Source organism: Lipophrys pholis (genome assembly GCF_963383615.2).
Source record: "Lipophrys pholis genome assembly, chromosome: 5".
NCBI lineage: Eukaryota > Metazoa > Chordata > Actinopteri > Blenniiformes > Blenniidae > Lipophrys > Lipophrys pholis.
This window is the reverse complement of record NC_137628.1, coordinates 24,013,288-24,033,909: the sequence shown is the minus strand read 5'-3', so window position 1 is coordinate 24,033,909 and position 20,622 is coordinate 24,013,288. Positions and strand designations below refer to the sequence as shown.

Sequence of the window (20,622 nt, the reverse complement as noted above, 5' to 3'; positions counted from 1 at the left end):
TGTGGATCTGTGTTTCTGAAACATGATGAAGCTGTCATAACCAGATCTCTGCAGACTCGCCTTCCAGCACAGCCTCGTGCGAGCGAGTCAAGAGTCCAGTCGAATTATAAATGATGCTAATGTAAAGTTGAGCACGTTGATCCTCCGTCTGACTCATGGAAATAGATTTATTGAGTTTACACACTCAAGGAACAGAAGTTGAAATTGATGCACATTTTTTAGTTTTTTTTAACCCCCCCCCCTCTTCTGTGCCAACTCTTTATGTAACTGTGCAGTTGACCCCGGCTGCCTTGACACACATATGGACGTATAAGATAACTGGCAGAGCTGTGATTGGCTGTGGGAGAGTTGCATTGAGCGGCGGACAGCAGAGGTTTGATGCTGAAGGTCTGTGTGTGTCTCAGTGTGAACAGTGAATGTAAGCTCCAGTAGGTCAAGAGCCACTGAGGCTAATCAGCAGCTCTATAAGCCTCTTCCAGGGCTGTTGCGGGTTTACAACATGAGACTGTGTCTACAGAGGCTGTTTACTTCAGACGAGCAATTAGATTTATGTGTGCCAATGATACTTTTTTACAATAAGATTTATGCAGTTAAAACATTCTCTATTGCATCATATGTATTGGTGGCAGGGCTGTTCAGTCATTATAGTGCATCAGTATTCACAGCGCTTCATTTGTTCCTCGTTTTGTTACGTTACAACCTTATTCCATAATGGATGAAATAAAAATAAAAAAATTCCTCGAAATTCTATAAACAATCCCCAATAATGACAATTTGAATTATTATTATTATTATTTTTTTTTTTATGTTTACACTTTTATCAACAATAAAAAAACTGAGAAGGCATATATACGTAAATATTCACAGCCTTTGTGCTTTAATTTCTTGATGCACGTTTGGCAGCCTCAAGTGTTTTTTACTATATTGTCACAAACTTGACACACTTATCTCTGGACGGTTTTACCCTTTCCTCTTTGGAGCACCTCTGAAGCTCCATCACGTTGGATGGAAAGTGTCTTCACAGCCATTTTCAGGCCTCCCCAATCATATTCCAGTTTGGGCTCTGGCCGGGCCACTCGAAGTCGGTCACAGAGTTCTCCTGAATCTGGGCCGTGTGGTCGTTGACCCGCTGAAAGAGGAGTCGTCACACCGGTCTGAAGTCAAGAGCGCTCCATTATTCTTTTAGGAAGTCTCTGTACGTTGCTATACGAAGTCTCCCAGTTCCTGCCGCTTGACATCCCCAAAGCATGATGCTGCCTCCACCATGCTTCACTGTAGTTACGCTATAAAGCTTAACTGATGAGCAAAGCCTGGTTTCCTCAAAATGTGAAGCCTGGGATTCACACCAAACTGGTCTCATCTGATCAGAGGATTTTGTTTCTCATGGTCCAAACTGCAGGCGGGCTGCCATGTATGGCAGTATGGTCACAGTATGGATGCACCTGAGCTCCATTTTGATCTTCATGGCAAAAAGCCTGTAAATATTCATTTACATGTGATTTTGTCATTTATTTGCGTTTAATAAATTTGCAACCATTTCATTGAAACGTATTTCACACAGTCATTATGGAGTCTTGTGTGTAGATTTGTCATTGAAAAATTTATTTTTTATCTATTTTGGAATATGACACTAACGTAACAAATTGTGGAATGAGTGAAGCTCTGTGAATATTTTCCAGATGGATAATGTCTGTAAAATATTCCAAATTGTTTTTATTATCCACATGGTTTTTTTTCTCCCCCAAACACTCTTGTAATTGTGAGTGAATTGGTTTAACTGTCGTCGCCATGAAATTAGTCTTTTGCACAGAATAAACTGAAATTCATCATTTCACACTTGGACACTTATTTTAATGATCAGCTGCGCTCTGTGTTTTGCTGCTCACTGGGGAGGGATATCCTAAAAACTAGGTTGTAGTGACCTGAAGGAATTTATACTTCATAGACGTCAGCATTCAGCAGGAAACCATCCATCTGGACTTAAAATGTGCAAATTTGAAACGAAGTACATTTTTAACAACTATATTTCTGCACACTCCATTGTCAATCAAGAGATTTAAATATGGCTTCAAACCGACATCTTTTAAAGTGATATAAAACAGTCTTGGATTGATTACACTATATCTTAGCCCGTAGTCATAATTTGGGTTTTATTACCGCTGACCTTGAAGTTTGCACTACAGTCTGGATCACATTCCCGCACTGGCTCCAAAAAAATGTAAACAAAAGAATATAGGCCAAAGGTTGCGACAAAACCTTTATAGTTTCTCTAAACAATGTTGTGTCACAGGCTAACTGCAGTGCACGGTGGATTACTATAGAGGTATTTTCAGCAGCTATGCAATCCCCTTAAAATAATACCTCGAGGAGTCAAAACAGCAGAAAATCCTCCATTGTACACACTAACACCAACAATAAGGGTCTAGTCAAGGGCGATGTCACATCTTTAGTTTTGCCCATCATGAGTTCATAGATCAGTCCAACTGCACCAGAACGAGGACAAAAACCTGCTTTTCGAATGGCTCCGAATTTTTCTCATTTCCCCAATCTCACTGGACTGCATGAAACTGCAAACACAAATCGTGAAGGAGTTTCCAAAGTATCTTGAAATGCACCCAGATGTTCGCTGTTTTGTTGCTTCCCAAATGTGTCACTTGAACCTTGAACAAAACATTTGTACAATTTGTTTATTTTAAATCGTGGGGGGGGGGGGGGGGAATAGTCCCATGGCTGAGTGGATGTTAACCATGTCGGAGTCCTCATCCAGCAGCTTTAACACTTAATTCCTATAACTTTGTACATTCATCTGTAGAATGTCGGGTAAACCTAGAGCATCTGTCATGTGACGTGTGAACTCCGGTTAAAATTTGACCTGATTCAGTTCTTGCAACATGCGTCCAACATTCACAATGGATCAATTCGATGTGATCCAAAATGAAAATTTTTGCTGATTTGTGTATTTTTCTCCCATTGTTTTTTCTCTAACGAGTCACAAATTGTCGTAGGCCAGTGAGACACAGTCTCGACAGAGCAATCACACCACAAAGTGTTTGAATCACACTAAGCCTGCTTAAAATCTGTTAGCCAAGGCACTGTGGTTGCCGATGAAGAGAAAGGAACGGTGGGAACATCAAATATACTGATCACTCAAAAAGCAAACAACTGATGTTATTGCTATTTAAGCAATAAAACTGTGTTGTTGTTGTTTTTTTAACAGTTCAAGGAATGTGTTGGTGAAAGACCCGAGGGAAGCCACATGGACACATCTCAGAAAGAGTAAGCTTTTCAAAATTGACCATTTTCCCAATTAAACTCACGGGTTGCGGCACCAAAGTGACTGTTTTACATCGATAAGTTACTGACTGCTGCTCTCGTTTATCTCAACTTATCTGTTTGGTATGTTTATCTGATATGAGATTGAAGCAGAGATACATGAAGGTACAGTTTCCACCGCTGTGGGCTTCTGACTGTGAACTCTGAGATGAACAACAGGAAGTTGATTTGCCAAACGCTGGCATCAGAGCTGCTATATCGGTTCCTCTGTTGTATTTTCCAGGAATGCAATTTCAAGAAAAGATGGAGTTTCCTCTGCTTCGCAGGTAAGTTCATTTTCACTGAAACCTACCCGTTAGAGTCACACAAGTCTTCTTTTGATACAGGTGGTGCAGCCGAGAACAGGACTGGTAGGAAAAGGAAAATAAATCAATAAGAGACAAATGGGAGAGGCTGGATTTGTGTTGAAAGAATATTTTGTGGACATGGCAAAAGCCAAATAATATAGATTAAATAATCCATTGTAAAATTATAATGGGAATCTGCCATCTGTCCAGGAGATGCAGATTCAACTGTGCACAATAGTTCTTCATCGAATACTCCCGTCAGATTTGTATCAGGTTATATTTTTATACTGAAATATGATGGTTGGTGTTAATTTTTACATTTTGTTCATCTCCCTTTAAATGCTGAGTCAATAAATTGCACACACTGAAGCCCTCTCATGGATTAATTTCAAAATCAAGGCAGGTTTGTTTTGTAAAACGTCATTTGCACCCTGAACAGGTCAGCAGCACTTTCAGTCCGTCCAACCCGTCTGTCCATTTGGGGGATAGAAATCACCAAAACAGAATGTAACAACCAAAACTCCAAAGAAAATGATTACAATTTTCTTTAGAAATACCTCAGATGAGAGGTCGAGCTCTTCCCACTGAGTTTTGTTTTGACCAGTGTCATTACTCATTCAGCTTTTACTGAACAGGAACTCCGACGTGTGTGTGTGTGTGTGTGTGTGTGTGTGTGTGTGTGTGTGTGTGTGTGTGTGTGTGTGTGTGTGTGTGTGTGTGTGTGTGTGTGTGTGTGTGTGTGTGTGTGTGTGTGTGTGTGTGTGTGTGTGTGTGTGTGTGTGTGTGTGTGTGTGTGTGTGTGTGTGTGTGTGTGTGTGTGTGTGAGGGGGGTGTTTCATATCAGCTTTCCCAGAAATAGGGATTTTTCCACCGTTATACTTACAAAAAGTCATGATTCAGTCTGCTGTTTGAAACGCTCGGACACATGTATTGATTTGAAGTTTTGGTTAACCCTACTGGAGTTAACAGAAGGAAACAATCCACCTTCCCCATCTGCTCGTCTCCAGTTTTGTTCTGCAGCAGCACCTCTAAGCAGATTCATGCTGCATGACACCAATATGGAGGGTGAATCTTTGTTCCAAGCGACGCAGATGGATTTTAGTAGCAGCGCCGGCTGCGGCGCTGCCCTCACCACCACTGTGAAACCGAGCCGCGACCATCTGGAGCCGGCATGAAGCCATCCTCCGTGTGGAGGCTGGTGCAGCGCCCACGTAGCAGGTCATTAAAGACCCCATGAAATGATAAACACATTTACTTAGTTTCCATCTTTCGCATCTCGTCATATGCGTCAAATAATGGTTTAAAAAGAGGTTCGGCTCTTAATGACTCATCCTGCACGTGAAGGTGTTCACCATGTCCTCATCCATTACAAATGCATGTGCAGCTTCGCCTCGTTTCTTCTGCTCCAGCGCCAGAATGGCCTTTTCTTCCTCTCTTAAAGTAATTAGTAAAATAATATAAGTGAGCCTGAGTTGGATGAAGTGGTACACGAGAGAATGACCCCATCCCCTGCGGCTGAATCGACAGATGTTGTGTCAGAGTATTATATAAAACACATGGTATTTAACATACATGGACTTTTTTTTTTTTTTTTTTTCAATCAGTTGTAAAATATAAAGCTTTGGTTCACTCCCCAACCACTCAATTCCACTTATCTTAAAATAAAATTTCTCCCTTTTTTTCTGAATGTTTTTTTTTTTTTTTAAATAGATTAAGGAACAATCAACAGGAGTAATCTCATCACCAAACTAAAGGTCTGAAGGTTTATGAAAAGGTTTTTTTCATTGTTTTGTCTTTAAAAAAAAAAAAAAAAAAAAAGTGTAAATGGGCAGAGAAGAGGATGATTGACACGGACTGATACAACAACATGGAGGTTACATCAGTTTCCTGCCGAGGTGATGAGTGGATGTAAGACAGGTGTAACCATGGATCTGGTCGAGTGAGAGAAAGGACACACCTCCAGTACGCACAAGACAAACAAACAATCTTTGTAGGGTTTTTTCCACCGATGTAATGCATATCTTGGCCCTTACCTTCACACATGAATCCTAATTTAAACCGAACTGTAGCTTTAGCCCCTAAGAGACGCTGCATTCTGGTGTATGAGGCAGGTCCGACCCCACATTTGTGGCCCACAGACAGAAATACGACACACATGCAGGAAAAACTAACAAAACAAGAAGCACAAGATATAATAGACCTGATGCCCTGATGGTATCAGAGGTTGAAGAAGGTTGGATGGATGAAGTTTTGCAAACGTCAGTGTGCCGCTGAGTTGTGTCTGGCCGTAGCTCCGATGGCTGCAGGGCGACACTCAAAACATGTTGCAGCAACAATGCTGATGGCAGGAAGTGAAAGCTGCATTTCAGGTCAAGTTGACTCTACAAAGAGATGGCATCAGCGCTGCAAAAAACCAACAAACACTGGTGTGTGGCTGCAAAAATATTATTGAGGGGTTGTCTTTTTCTTCAGTGTTGGAATGAAGACGTTGCAGAGAGCTTGAGCGGTTCATGGCAGGATGGGACCTAAATCTGTTTTCAGTCACGTTACGAGGACGTGTCATCCTCATGGGAACAAAAAGCAATTTCCCTCTATAGCAAAATCATTCCATTTTAAGACGAGAACGTGGTTTAAGGTCAGCTGTAGGTCAAGGGTTGGGTCACCGTTTTGGTTTGTACAAATCTCTAGGAAATTAATATGTCATTGTGTGCGTGTGTGTGTGTGCTTGTGCATGTGCTTGTTTGTTTGCCACCTAAGCCTCGTAAATTCCTCTCTGTTTGTTTATAAACTGGGTGTGTAAACCCTCCAAACACAGCTTAATCATTGTTTAACATATCGTCCTGTTCGCTCAGCGACTCCAAATCCTCACGCACACACACACACACACAAATTCCCTGGAACATCAGCCAAAATGTTCACTCACTTGAGCTTTGATTACATCATTATTAGAGGTCCAGCTGGTGCAAAGGAGGGACGAGACAGACAGAGGGACTGCACGTGTGTGTGTGTGTGTGTGTGTGTGTGTGTGTGTGTGTGTGTGTGTGTGTGTGTGTGTGTGTGTGTGTGTGTGTGTGTGTGTGTGTGTGTGTGTGTGTGTGTGTGTGTGTGTGTGTGTGCGCGCGCGTGCGCACGCGCGCGCTGAAGCATCTGCGTTGAAGTTAATCTGTGTAGATTCCCTCCAGAGCATCTTGTAGTAAGAAAGCTTGCAGCTCCTTCACTGATTATATTTTCCTGCAGGTTGATAATCGTTAAAACACGTCAAACAAGACACACTGATCCTCAACTGTCAGCTCTTCTGTTCATTCAATGGTTCATTTGCGTATGAAAACATATGATGCCGTTTTATTGGTGTTCTCCTGGGGAGACAGTTTATTTCTGAACAGCAGATTAGACAGACTGTTTTGAGATCGGGGCAGAAGTTCCATGTTCCATGTGAGGGCAACAATTATAGTCGGACTCGAAGAAGAAGCTCGGAGACTCAGACATCACATCACATTCAGCCAGTACACTCATGCTTTTAAAAGCTTCTTAAGTCTGGACTTTAATTGCACAACTGCCATCAGCGCTTCTACCAACAATTAACAAAGGAACAACATAAACAGCATAGAAGGAATTAAATTTGGCTTCAAAATAAAATGCAACTAACGCAGTTTGTTTGTTTGTTTTTGTTTTTGTTCTTGAATGCGCGACCTTGTGGTAAATATGAGTCACTTCTGAAGAGAGTGCTGTTGACCTGGTAAGAGGTAATAAAAGATTTTATAAATGGATTCAGAGTAAAACTCGTGGGGGACAACAACATAAACATTAAACTGTGCTTCTATTTAGAGTGAAAAACACTAAATTACTATGGAAAAGAAGATAATTTGTAAACAAGTTTACAATAATTTGCTTGAAAAAAATGTTACTGAAATGTTGTTTATGGTAAACCATTTTAAAAAACACAAATATACATGAAGGATTGTTGTTGATACAATACCACTGTGTGTTTTAATGCAGTGTTTGTTGTTTTGCTTTTTTTGTTATTTATTTCAATGACACCTCAGTTTACCATCAGTTGTGCTTTTCAATCAATGCATGTGTGTGTAATAGTGTCGAGCACAGAGGATGGAGGACAGGGCTCCGTGGGATAGCAGAATAAATAAACAGTACCGGGGCCATGAATAGATGGAGTCTATTAGTTCCCGTCAGATGTTACAGGAGGAGCAGCCCGGTCAGGTGACGCATCCGCGCAAACATCCACCGTACCTACGCGCAACATTGAGACAGTGGCGTCCCGGTGGTCCCGCAAAGGGTTAACTTCACCAGAAGTTAGTGCTTCTGATCGCCGCGGTTTCAGGGTAAAAATTAAACTTTGCAGCCGGCTGGTGTGTCAAAGTTCCATAAATTCGACTTGCATGACATTAAAGGACTGTTTATGAATGACTAAAGAAATGTTTCATCCACTTGTTTATACATTACAGATGAGATTTGCAGCTTCTCCGGTGAAACGTATCAAGTCTTTGGTGAGCAGAAGCTGCTGAGTTTTCACTGCTGATATCAGGTGGAAATTTACATGAAAGAAAGAATCTTCATATTTTAGGATTATTCATCACTAAACGACTCATATGTTATTTAAGCGGAGACTCACAGGACGCATCTGGTTTGGTTGGTCATTTGCAGAACTGTTTTCCATTCTTACAGTGGAATGCACATAGAATATTGAAACATGAATGAACGTGAGTCTCTTTTTATTGTCGTGTCTATGAGTAAATGTCCATAAAAAGAATATAAAGTAGTTAAAAATAGAGAAAAAATGCATCTTTTAAATAATATATAAGACTGAACGAGAACTTTTCTCTTTAAACTAACGTAAACATTGAACTTGAAGTTTGACTTTGAGTGAAACAGTTCAGTACTTTTCCCTCAGCTGCTCTGTCTTTAACAGTCGAGCTGACGTTTGTACCCTATGAGCAGCCTTGGTGCCATGTTGTTTAATTGTTACACGGTGTGTTCAAGTGCTGCCACAAACGGACGTGCCTTTCCCCGCAGTGTTGTTTAAAGGATTACATAGCGAGTGTTGGCTGAGTGAATGAGTGCACTGTGTACGTGCACATGGTGGGAGGTTTTTTTTCCAACTTGAAAACAGTGACAGTAAGTGCAGCTTAGGGAGGGAGGGAGGGGTTCACACGCCGCATGTTCTCCGAGGGCAACAGTACCACTTTGTATTCTCTGCGATCCAACACTACTCCAGTTTTATCTCTCATGTAACCACCGGCGGGACTTGATACTGTTTCTGGCCCAGCACAACCCAAACACACGCGAGACCAATTATGCTGCTCTGCCTTAATCTCTCACAACGCAGCCAACAACAACTTAGTATCACTGACGAAGAAAAAAGTAAACTAAACAAGGGCTTTTGTAACCAGATTGAAGCTCACCCCTTCCAGTAAGTGCGTGGTACTTGTGAGTTTCGGCAGCCTTTCGTCCCGATATGTTTTCCCTAAAAATAGCCCGGTCCCACGCCCAGGCAGAGGAAATGGGACCCCCATGAGATTTTGGCGCTAAATGATCCATGAACATGCTCTAAATGCATGACCAGCCTGAGTGGGATGTTTCTCCAAATTATTTACGCTACACCAGAGATTAAGGACACAACTTTGAGGCTGTGATAAAAAAAACAGAGGGGATGAGTATTTTAGGAATGTGGTTCAATCGGAGCTGGATGGAGTCCAATCCCTTTTGTGGTTCAGGTCTTCTGTCGCGTCGCTTAATTTATACTTGTTTAAAATGCACGTGCCATTGTTGAAATACCACTTTTATTTTTCTCAACCGCTGCTCCAAGTATAGGTTACTTTTTGACCACAAGTGCTCCAACTTCAGAGATGATCTCTCCCCAGTGCCTGTGTAATGCTTCACCCTTGGCTAATGGCGAACCCTGCTGAGTCCTACCGCCAACATTTGTCCATCCGTCTGTCCATCATCGGTTTAAAGGAGTCGTGTTAAGCAAAATTAACTTTTTAATGGTTTTTCAACAGTAAAATTGGTCCATATACCTGGGAATGAGATATGAAGAAGGTCTGTCATGTCTCTCCCTGACTAAATGTTTCAAAAGTGTGTTGCTCCAACGAGCCAATCAGAAATCAAACCCTATATAGTGTCATCGGGGGTTTAGCCGGTCACAATCAAGCTAGCCCTCCCCCTTCAATTAGGCAGTTCTGCTCTGGCACATGGCACCAGGAGAGGAAGTACTTCCTCCTCTTCCCAAGATGGGCATGTGTGGGCGGAGCCAGTCCAGCTCACACAGACACAGCAGATTCTGAATGCAGCTCCTATGACCCAAAATTCAAATGGAGGAAAATCAAGGAAAAACTGGATTTGGGGCAATAAACTAAATAATATAAAGTTTTTGGACCAACCAGGCCCATGTGAAAGTGTTGAAAGGCTAAATAATATGACCCTTTTTAAAGTAGATCAAAGTACTCTTTATCACAGTAATGTGAGTATTTATAACTCGTAGTGTTTGAGATGCAGAAGGATGTTTGCATGTAGTTTTCCTGCACACACAGAAACAGACAGAGAGATGGTGTCTAAAGAAATAGAAACCATCCAGTCAGCCTACGTGTGCTGGCTCACAAGCTGGATGATTTTTCTGCTTCTTCTTTTTTCTTTTTTTTTGCCCCTCATCATCCCCTCCTCTCTCTGCTCCTGTTGCTGTGAAACAAACAAGTCCAGATCTGCTCCCGGGTGGGGCATCCAGTGAGGGGGGGAGACGAGGCGGGGCGGCCCCTCTCCCTCTCCCTCGCTCGCTCTCGCTCTCTCTCTCTCTCTCTCTCTCTCTCTCTCTCTCTCTCTCTCTCTCTCTCCCCCCTCCCTCCCTCCGATCCTAGTGGGCGGATGTTTTGGGTAGCCCTCGGCGGCCAATGGCGCGCGGGGAGCGGCCCCCTCCGCCGGGGCAGGGCCAGTCGGAGGGAGTGTCACGTCAACTTAAAGAGTGTGTCCGCGGCGCTGCGCCTTGTTGTTGTTGCCGCTGAGCTCTCTGCTCCTCGTCCTCCCTCTCTCATGGTTGTGCAGACGCTCAGGATGAAGATCCAGGAGTCGCCCGTCGCGTGTGACGTGGGGAGAGCCGGCGACGTGCGCGGCTCGGACCCGGACTGCGACAAGCCGAGCTGCGAGGACGTGCCCCGGCTGGACCTGACGGCGCTCACCGAGGACAACAACTGGGGAGGTGAGAGCTGCTGGGGGAAAGCGCTCCTTTTACTGTGTGTGTGGTTTGTTTTGGGTTTTTTCTTCCTCTTTCGCTTGCTTTTGTGTGTGTGGAGCATGTGGACATGTCCAGGCAGCACGCGCAGCGTCCTCTACCCAGACTCCGCACGCTGTGCACGAGGAGTCTGGGTGGCAGCTGCACACCTTCTGCTCCCTGCTCCCTCCTCCTCCTCCTCCTCCTCCTCCTCCTGCAGAATTACAGTGAAAAGATCCTCTTATGTTCTCGAGGCACTTATATCTGGAGGAGGAAACGCTGGAGGCGCGTTTGTTTACTCTGGTGGTCCGAGACGTTGTGCGTGAGAAAAGTCCAAGTTTGAGGCTCACGGTTGTTGAGAAAACAGTTTTTCTTCCTTTTAACTTTTATCAAGGGTGGCAGGTTGTTCGCAGCTAGAAGCGACAGCTGCTGCAGTTCTCTGTTAAAAATCGATGATAGAATAGGAGTCTATATGGTGTATTGATCCTGGCTCGTGCTCCATTTAAAAACTCATGTTGTTGTTGGCTGTGCATGTGCATGTGCCTCCAGTGTCACGTCTGCACAGGTTTGGCTCTAACGCATGAAGGAGCGTGCCAGGGTCATTTATTGACGCTGGCTCATCAGGTGCGGTTATGCACATCCTGCAGAAAACACCCACATCATTCCTGCATCCCTCTTGCTCTTTTAAGTTAATAAGCACGTGCTTGCAAGTGCTGTTGCTGGACCACAGAGGAAAAGAGTTGCAATCATAGCACACAGAGGCTCTCCATTGTTTATCTAGGATGTTGCAACACAGCAGAGGTGGGTGGAGTTGTCTCTGTAAACCAGTGAAAGCTTCTCAGAGCTCCACACTGGAATGGCAACCAACAGGTTCATTCTCACACCGACATGCTGCTGAAGTGCATGTTGCAGCCTGTGTTCACATCTTTTCCACCTGGCCTCTGCTCTGCCACCACTGTTGGATGTGAGAATCAGCAAACCTGCTCTATGCAGTGAATGTGTCCACAGCTTGAGGCAGTCGTAGGATATTCCATGTTTAGTGGAGCTCTCTAGTGGCCGGACCTCTGCTGTTGGTTCTCTGGCACGTTCTGCATCAAGTAAATCATGCAAAGTCTTAAGCTTTCGCACTGCAACTTTAGTTTGTATAAACTGAAGTGATGCTTTAGAAATTGCTTTGCAGCCACTCAGGTGTGTGGTGCCACTGATGGTGTGAGCCCCTAATTAAAAGGATACAGTGGAGGTTAACTGCTCTTTTCTCAGCTCACGGGTCTATTTTACTATGTGACTTTTTCAACTAGATCACTCGCATCCTGTCATTTCCCCCCCATCTCTTTTATTTAACCTCCTTTTTTTGTACATTCTGTTCTGCATGCGTAGCCCAGCTCAGGCATCAGGGACGCCACGGGGAGCGAGCCTGATTGGCTGTGGCAGGTCGCTCAGACGCACACCGCGCCTCCTCGAGGTGCTTTTTTTTTTTTTTCCCAGCGTGAGACCGAGCCTGCCGTCGCACGATCTGCAGTTTGTGTGAAAGTTGAACTTTCTCCCCGAGTAGCCGGCACAACGGCGCAAGTTCTGCACAGGAGGAAGTATTACTGTGCAAATGAGGTCGGGGATGGCGGCACTCGGCAGTGATGGGAGTCTTTTGCCCCAGTACAGTTTGTGCCAATGCGTGTCCTGGTGACCTGATATTTCCTCTGCGCTCACCAGTCTGCCGACACCCTGACACGAGGAAGCACGTCTCCAGTGTCTTGAGGTTTAATGAAAGTTTAGGGATCGCTGCCTTTTAATTACGACGAACAAACACCCGCTGGGCTTTACTGCACATCTGTTTCTCACGTTTTGGTTTTTGTTTTGGTTTTTTCTCCCCACTCCATCCTGTCTTTTCTTTCTCCCCGCTTTCCTTTTCCTCTTCCGTCTTTCCAGATTCTTCCTACATTAGCGCCCCTTTCCTTGATTTCAAAAGGATTTTCCATTCCAGCTGCTGCGATGGTAAGTGGCGAGTCGCTCCCTCGCCGCCGCCGCTGACTCGCCTCGCCACAAATAACATGTCCGAAAGAACGAGGCTGTCTAAATGACCTTTTCCACTGCATGGCAACATGCCTGGCCGATCTGGAACATTGTGTCTGAGTGTCTCACACACGGCAACCTTTAGTGAAATGGCACTCTGCCATGTCGTCTTTGTCTGCGTGTGTTTCATTAGTCCACTTAATCCCGGACCCTCGGCAAGCAGTTGATTTAATGGATTAATTTCAAATGGCATGAAGCCTCGCTGGCCGGCCACGCCGCACTAAGCCAGATAATAGGCCTGGAAGGAAGACGTTCAGTGTGATTGACAGTTTGAACCTGCTGCGGTGAGCGAGAGCTGACATGCCTCAGAGTGGCTACTTGATGAAATGCACGTACCAAGAAGCGAAGGTGAACCCTCGGGACTCTTAAGCTGGAATTTGAGCTAAACCGCTTCTCGTAGGCCTTTAGTCACCCCGGCTAAGAAAAATATGCATGTGCCTCTTTAGACCGGGTGTGCGTATTTTCACGGTTGTATACTGACACCTTGATTGTTTACACTGACGGCTGGTTTCCCCTCAGAGATTGTTTTCTCTCCCTCCATCCGTTCTCTTTGTGAAGCAACTCCTCTTTGTATTTCAAGTCTCCTGACACCTGAAGTTCCTGCTCCATCCCATGAAATCTACATTATTAGTTCTCCTGGCACCTGTTTATGATAACAGCGAACTCTGTGAGACAACCTGACCCTCCCCCCGCCGTTTAACCTTTTTTTTTTTTTTTTTTCTCATGCACACGTGCTCCAACAGACGCGCCGTTTTTCTCTCGCCGTGCAGAATGGAAACTAACTCACAAACTCATCACTGTGCCTCCCTGCAGGGTTCGTGCCCTGACATTATCCCACAGAGATCCGGGGCTTTATTAAAAGCCAGGGGACTGTCAGGGGTATCTTCACGGCTATTTTCTTCAGACATGATTATTGCCGGTGGAGACCGGGGTAGCCATGGGATGAGCCTGGAGAGAGAGAGAGGGAGAGGGAGGGAGGGAGGGTGGGAGTGGGAGAGTGGGTGTGACTTACACACAGTGTGAGAACAACAACAACATCTGTGACAGTCCAGCCCCAGAGGAAGGGTTTTTTTTCCCTCCTCCCACGAAGCATGAGGTCTGCTCACGCCAGAGAGCGATGAAGCTTGCAGGGACAGAAGTGGCCTTATTGTGTCTGCAGGATGAGAAGTGCTGCTGCTCAACAGTTCCCTTCAGCTTTTGGATTTTGAGGTTTTTGTTTTGATTTTCTTGGGTCCATCTCTGCACAGTGCGTATTTGTAAAACAACAGAATTTAACAACGTAGTGCAACTAAAACAGTGAAACGATATTCCGAGAGAGGGCGGTGGTTTCCAACCTTGGACCAGGAACCCCGGGTGAGGGGCAAAGCTTTCTTATTAGGCCTGAGGCATTGTTCAAATCAGATTTGCACAAGTCAAATGAACCCTGAATAAGACGCTTCCTAGAATCCCCCGCAAATCTGGGAAAAGTCCCCATTGGCTTTTTTTTTTTTTCCCCCCTCCCAAGACTCCTTTTTTGTTCTTTGTATTCCTGGCGGTATGACATGAAATGGTCTGCAGCCTTTCTGGGTAAACTCTAGGAAAACAAAGGGGACGACCCATGATGATGATGATAGAAGATTATTGATTATTGCAATTTAAAGTTGTGTCTTCGACACTTTTCACAGTAGTGATCTCCAAATGAATCATTAGTGCTCGAGATCTTACGATTATGTTTTTGAAGTGTTTGTTTGTTTTGACCAGCAGCCTGAACTGAATCTTTTAGATGTCTTTCTGCTTAAATTCATTTTAATCTAATGAAAGGCTCATCAGAAAGTCTGCTCCCATCCTGCTGGTTGTAACCGGAAGGCATCTAGAACAGGCTGGACAAAACTGGTTCAGATTGTTTTTGTATCTCAAAGAAAACAAAGTGATATTTGTGGATCTTGCGTGAGATGTCTGTGTTACTGTGTCACCTGCTCGCCAGTGTGGACAAACTCTCCAAACATGACGTCTCTATCAACCAATCTTGTGCTTGCGTTGTGTCAAACGCTCAGATTTTTAAACCACATGTCTTTCTGTCTTTCTTTGTGGCGCAGAGCCGGTCCCGGCGCACTCTCTTCAGAGGGAGAGCATGGACCGCGAGGAAGCTCGGCTGTCGCCTCACGCCGGGGGCCGTCTGATCCGCCAGCTGGTGGAGGAGGACAGCGACCCCATGGTGTCGCCTCGTTTCTACGCCTACGGACAGTGCCAGCAGTACCTGGACGACACGGAAGTGCCGCCGTCGCCGCCCAACGCGCACTCGTTCATCAGGTGAGTGGCCGCGATCCTGCAGCGGACTCGCTCCTGTGTGCGGAAGCGACGGCGGCGATCCGTGTCTAACAAATGGTGCGTGTCTTTACAGCCGCAGGAGGAGTTCGTCTCTGGGCTCCTGCGACGACGAGAAAGAGGAACTGACCTCTGCTCAGCTGACGAAGAGAATTCACATTCTGAAGAAGAAGATCCACCGGTTTGAGGAGAAGTTTGAAGACGAGCGAAAATACAGGGTAAGTTTAAATTAAAATTTAAAGAGTTTTGCTGATCACATATGTTTGGAAGCTGCTGCTTTATTTAAAATCTCTGTATTTTTTATCATCCAGCCCTCCCATAGTGACAAGGCCGGCAACCCAGAAGTGCTGAGATGGGTCAATGAGCTGGCCAGGCTTCGTCGAGAGCTCAAAGGTACTGCGGAAAGTCACTTCTCCAGAAAACCAAACTAAAACCCGTCAAGCTCCTAAATGTCTATCATATTTCTTTTTTTTTTTCTTCCTTCATCAGAACACAAGTTGATGAAGTCCGAGGAGGACCTGCCGCCTCTGACCCGCCAGCGCAGCAACACGCTGCCCAAAAGCTTCGGCTCCCAGCTGGAGAAGAAACCTCAGCAGGAGAAGCTGCCGAAGCCGCCGGTGGACAGCACTCTGGAGGCCATCCTGAAGAAGCTGCAGGAGAAGAGGGAGGAGGTGCACCGTCCCGAGGACATCAAGGTGAAAAAGAAACACGTCCTCGCCCGCACACCAACAGAGATGAATAATTTAAAGCCTCACCAGCAACACGCAAGACAAACGGCATGAATTATGAATCAGACAGCAGGGCTTTAATTTATCGTGTGCGCGCGTGTGTGTGTGTGTGTGTGTGTGTGTGTGTGTGTGTGTGTGTGTGTGTAAAACTGCACGTATCACACACACACATCGCAGTGTTGAATGAACTGAGGTCACTTCTAAAATGTGATGACTCACTTCCCTTCCCTCTGCTGACAGGATATGACACGGGAGCAGATTGCAGCAGAGAAAGTGGCCCTGCAGAAAGCCCTGCTGCACTACGAGAGCATCCACGGCCGCCCCGTAAGTCGTCCTCTGCCGCGTGGCACCGCGCAGCCCCCACGTCTTGTTTACCTTCTGATCCTGACCTATATTGCGAGTGAAGGGTAAATAATGCCCGCAGTGTGCGACGTCCATAGCCTGTGCTTGTTGGTCCAATGCAAAAATGATAATTTCTTGATGTTTTGAAGGGTAAATATTTCCAGAGGAGACAGATTAACGTTCTAGCTGGTTAAGTTGTGGGATTCAGAGACTTTCTGCCAAACCTGATTAGTGTAAATAAAACCAAATTCATCCAAAGTGTAATCCAGAGATTTATTAAGGTTATAAAACGGGCTTAATTGTAAAACGATTGTCAAAGCTGCAACAGTTGTCGACCGACTCAGACCATTTCTGTTCCCTGACCCCCGCTGAGGCCTGCAGTGCTTCTGTGGTAAAGTGAGTCTGACGGGTTCTATGTGCTTCCCTCCGTCAGGTGACCAAGAACGAGCGTCAGATCATGAAGCCGCTGTACGACAGATATCGCCTGGTGAAGCAGATCCTGTGTCGAGCCTCCACCATCCCCGTCATAGTGAGTGGCACTTTTTTTTTTTTTTCACGGACTCACCACACGGCCGCCGTCGCGTTTCACAGGCGAGCGCCGCAGGTCACCACGCCGCCCGACCTGTCGCAGACGCGTAGTCCCCGCTTGCCGCCGGCAGCGGGAGCGACCGGCAGTCGAGCCGCAGACTCGTTATCCACCTTCTCTGGCCCTTTTCGTCCAGCTTTAGTGGATTCCTTTTTCTTTTTTTTTTAAAGGAGAATCGTGGGGGCAGGCGACGGAGAAAGGACACGAACTGTAGAACTATAACGAAAGGAAAATACACACAGTATTTGTGACATTGTTAAATTCATGTAGGGAGACGCTTCTGCTCACAGCCGGCGTGCAGTTCCACGATTAAACCCGGCTGATTAATGACAATCTTCATTATGTAAGATATGATCTGCATTATGGAACCACTGTTTATATAATGTTATTTCTTTAATCCTCATCATGCAAATTGAGTCCCTCAACCATAGATTATTCTTCACGACAGTACACCCGGCATGATTGTACAAGGTTATGTTGTCTTGCTAAAAAGGAGTCATTGTAACGCTGTTCTCCATCTTAAACGTCCTGGTCGTCTGATAAGCCTGGACAGAATCCTCTAGATCATTTGGAATATGGGCATTCAAAAGATTTCTAAAAGTCGCTTTGACTTTTAAATTGAATTCATTTATTTGCTCCTGCTGATGAGAAACGGCGGCTGAAAGCAGAACTCCACGAAATCTAATTAGAAGGAAGGAAGAAAAAGAAAACAAACAATCTAAATGTGCTTTTTTTTTTTTTTCTACCTGTGCACACGTGTGACTGCGCGTCCCGGCGTGCTTAACTCCTCCTTCTTAACCGTCACCACAGGGCTCCCCCTCCAGCAAGCGCAGAGGCCCCCTCCTTCAGCCCATTATCGAGGGTGAAACCGCTCTTTTCTTCGATGATATCAAGGTGAAGAGCTGCTGCTCTTGCTGCTGCTTCAATAATCAGACCACCTCCTCCCTCCGTGTTGCAACCCCCCCCCCCTCTTATTTACTACCCCCCGACCTTCTAATGAACCTGATTGCTGTCTGTTGATTGGGCGGCTGCCCGTTTCCTGTGGACGTCTCCAATCAGTAGCTGCTCGTGTTTAAATCTTTCCGTGGCGATGCAGATGTGCAGCGCTGCACTTTGGGGAAGATTCGTTGTTTGTCCCGGCTCCAGGCTGGAATAACATCCCTCAGCTTTTAAAACGCCGGCGTTGAATGACGTGCCGTCCTAACGCCCGCGTGACGCTGGAGGTGTGAGCAGTGCAGTGTTGGACGGACGAGCTCACTAACTCCCATGTGAACACTAATGATGATCGCAGACATGACACCTGGACGAGGCGCCGTGTTCTGCTGCTGTACTGTGATGATTCATAACCCTGTCGACTAACACCGCACGACCCTCCTGCCCCGCAGCGTTTGATCCCGGGGGCTCGCCGCACCATGTGGACGCTCGTTTTCTTTTTTCTTTTTTTTTTTTTTTTTAAAAGTATTTTACAAAGTCTGACCCTCCCGCGCTTCCTCCGCAGGAGGAGGAGGACGGCTCGGAGGACGACGCAGACACGAAGACCCAGTTCACCGTGACCGTCCGACCCGACCTCGGCGTGCTCAGCTTCCTCGACCACATGGACGAGGACAAGGACGGTTTCATCTCGCCGGTGGACGAACTGTCGCCCTCAAAGAACACGATGGACATGAGACTGTCCAACCTGCACTCCGCCACCACGTAAGCGCCTCCCAAGTTCTCCCTGCTCCGCTGTTTTCAAAGTGTTGGGCTCGATGTGACGGCTTTTTGTTGCTTTGCTCAGAGTAACAGAGAAAATGGTTGAACCAGAAACGAGCGTCAGTTATTGTGTAACTTCAGGAAAAAACCTGTGAATGTAACCATTGACCATAAAACAATTAAGTAAAAGCCATAGAGAATAATTTACTGGCCTGGTAGATACTTTACAGTGTCCGTTTGGATCCAAACCAATAAAGGAAAGTGTCACTCTGGAACACATGATATTATAAGAGCAATATTTAAGTGAGATAAATGTGTATTCTTACGTACAAGAACACATTTGTTGTGAAGTTAATTTGCCATCACCGAGTCAAAACGCTGCACCTCGGCTCTGTGGTAGAACGTGAGGTTTTGAAGTGGTTCCTCTCTCCGCGTCGCAGGCAGGAACTGGTGGAGCAGCTCCAGGAGGCGCGGGAGGAGAAGAAAAGGATCCGCAAGAACCTGAAGGAGTTCGAGGAGCAGTTCCTCAGACAAAACGGGAGGTAAGAGAAACGACGCTGTGCAAACTCGAGGGGAGGGTTTCCTCCGGTCAGATGAGCGCGCGTCCTCACGTCGGCTGTGTCGTTTGTGCAGGAACGTGCAGAAGGAGGACCGCACCCCGCTGGCGGTGGAGTACAACGAATACAAGCACATTAAAGCCAAACTGCGGCTGCTGGAAGTCCTCATCAGCAAAAGAGACTCAACCAAGTTCATCTGAAGAATAAGAGTGTCTGGAGGGGAGGGGGGACGACTCTTTAAAAGGACAGTCAAACACTTCTCACCTTGTCTGTGACCGTGTGGATATTTCTCCTGCAGGATTTCCCCTGAAACACAAGTCACTCCTGCTCCGACTTAAGACTTTGTTACAGACCACCACCCCCCCCCCCCCCCCCCCCCCCCCGACCCGAATCACATTTGTACGGCTGATAATTTATTTCTGTCCTTTTCAATGTTTTTATTGTAACAGAAATGTTATTTTTCTCACGCTTAACCGTAGAGTTCGCTCAAAAGAAAGATAAAAAAACACCCTAGCGATTAAAATGATAGAGCTGAAACTGTTGCTATTTTTGAAGAAGGATTCAAAGCGCTTGTGTATTTTTGTACGGGAGAAGTTACTGTTTGTATCGGAGTAACAGTATTCACTTAAATGAATAGATTTCTGTATTTCAGTTGTGACCATCGAATATTGTCTGAAATAATTTCGTTTTGCTTCTATAGAAGTTTGATCAAGTACTTGCTCGCTGAAAGAAGTGGTTTCCTCTTTTACTCCAACCCAAAGACAGCCGCTCCGACTACACACACACACACACACACATACTAACGGGTTAAGTTTGTGACCTCTGGTACGTCACACAGTGTAAAACGTACGCATTGATCTGCTTTCGCTCGACATTCACTTCATGTTCAATAAGCTACTCTTGCCTGTGGAACTCTGGGATGTTTGCTCACGTTGATTGATGGTGACAGGGCCGTGCTGTGAGTCTGGATGGAGGGCAGTAATGGTCACTAAAAGCCCCCCCCCACCACCACCACCACCACCGTCCTCTCTGGAGCTGGTTTTTGTAAATATGGATCGCTGTGTATGTTTACATTTCTGTGAGCGAGTACTACTTTCCTTTCTTTCTCCAAAATGGATGATTATCAGTGTGACTTTTGTTTTTACTGAATGTAAAACACTGGCCAGGCGTAATGAACTTTTGAGTGTGTACATTTTAGTACATAAATTGTATTTTGTATATAACATGAATGAAATCATATTTTTACTGACACTTCTTTTGGTCTCTGGTTTTCTTTCTATTCTAAACAGGGTTGGTTTTTTTTAAGGTGATTTGCTCTACTGTCAAATCGGAGTCGATATTTGAACTACGAAGTGTCGAACATGAAAACTCCACACAGGAAGAGCCAAACCCAGATAAATGGAGTCGACAGTACCGAGCACTTCCATCATGCTACCGTCGAGATGAATCTGCTTAACGGTGAAATATTTCAAACAAAAAGTAGTGTGCTAGAGCCTGAAATGGAATGACC

The 20,622-nt window shown here is 45.4% G+C and overlaps 1 protein-coding gene across 2 annotated transcripts in view; it reads left to right on the top strand.

Moving 5' to 3' along the window:
• fam13a (family with sequence similarity 13 member A) overlaps nucleotides 1-20,363 on the top strand; it is a 30,040-nt gene extending 9,677 nt beyond the window's left edge. Inside the window, exons 5-17 of one of the 2 annotated variants that reach the window (XM_080462720.1) lie at nucleotides 3,218-3,276; nucleotides 3,557-3,599; nucleotides 10,671-10,824; nucleotides 14,979-15,192; nucleotides 15,284-15,425; nucleotides 15,519-15,600; nucleotides 15,697-15,902; nucleotides 16,176-16,259; nucleotides 16,711-16,806; nucleotides 17,674-17,757; nucleotides 18,362-18,558; nucleotides 18,996-19,097; nucleotides 19,189-20,363. In XM_080462720.1, the coding sequence (XP_080318846.1) occupies nucleotides 3,218-3,276; nucleotides 3,557-3,599; nucleotides 10,671-10,824; nucleotides 14,979-15,192; nucleotides 15,284-15,425; nucleotides 15,519-15,600; nucleotides 15,697-15,902; nucleotides 16,176-16,259; nucleotides 16,711-16,806; nucleotides 17,674-17,757; nucleotides 18,362-18,558; nucleotides 18,996-19,097; nucleotides 19,189-19,312 (1,587 nt within the window). In that variant the 3' untranslated portion in view covers nucleotides 19,313-20,363. The remainder of the gene's footprint in view (nucleotides 1-3,217; nucleotides 3,277-3,556; nucleotides 3,600-10,670; nucleotides 10,825-14,978; nucleotides 15,193-15,283; nucleotides 15,426-15,518; nucleotides 15,601-15,696; nucleotides 15,903-16,175; nucleotides 16,260-16,710; nucleotides 16,807-17,673; nucleotides 17,758-18,361; nucleotides 18,559-18,995; nucleotides 19,098-19,188) is intronic. The other variant, XM_080462721.1, reaches the window with a different exon arrangement.
• Nucleotides 20,364-20,622: the final 259 nt, after the last annotated feature.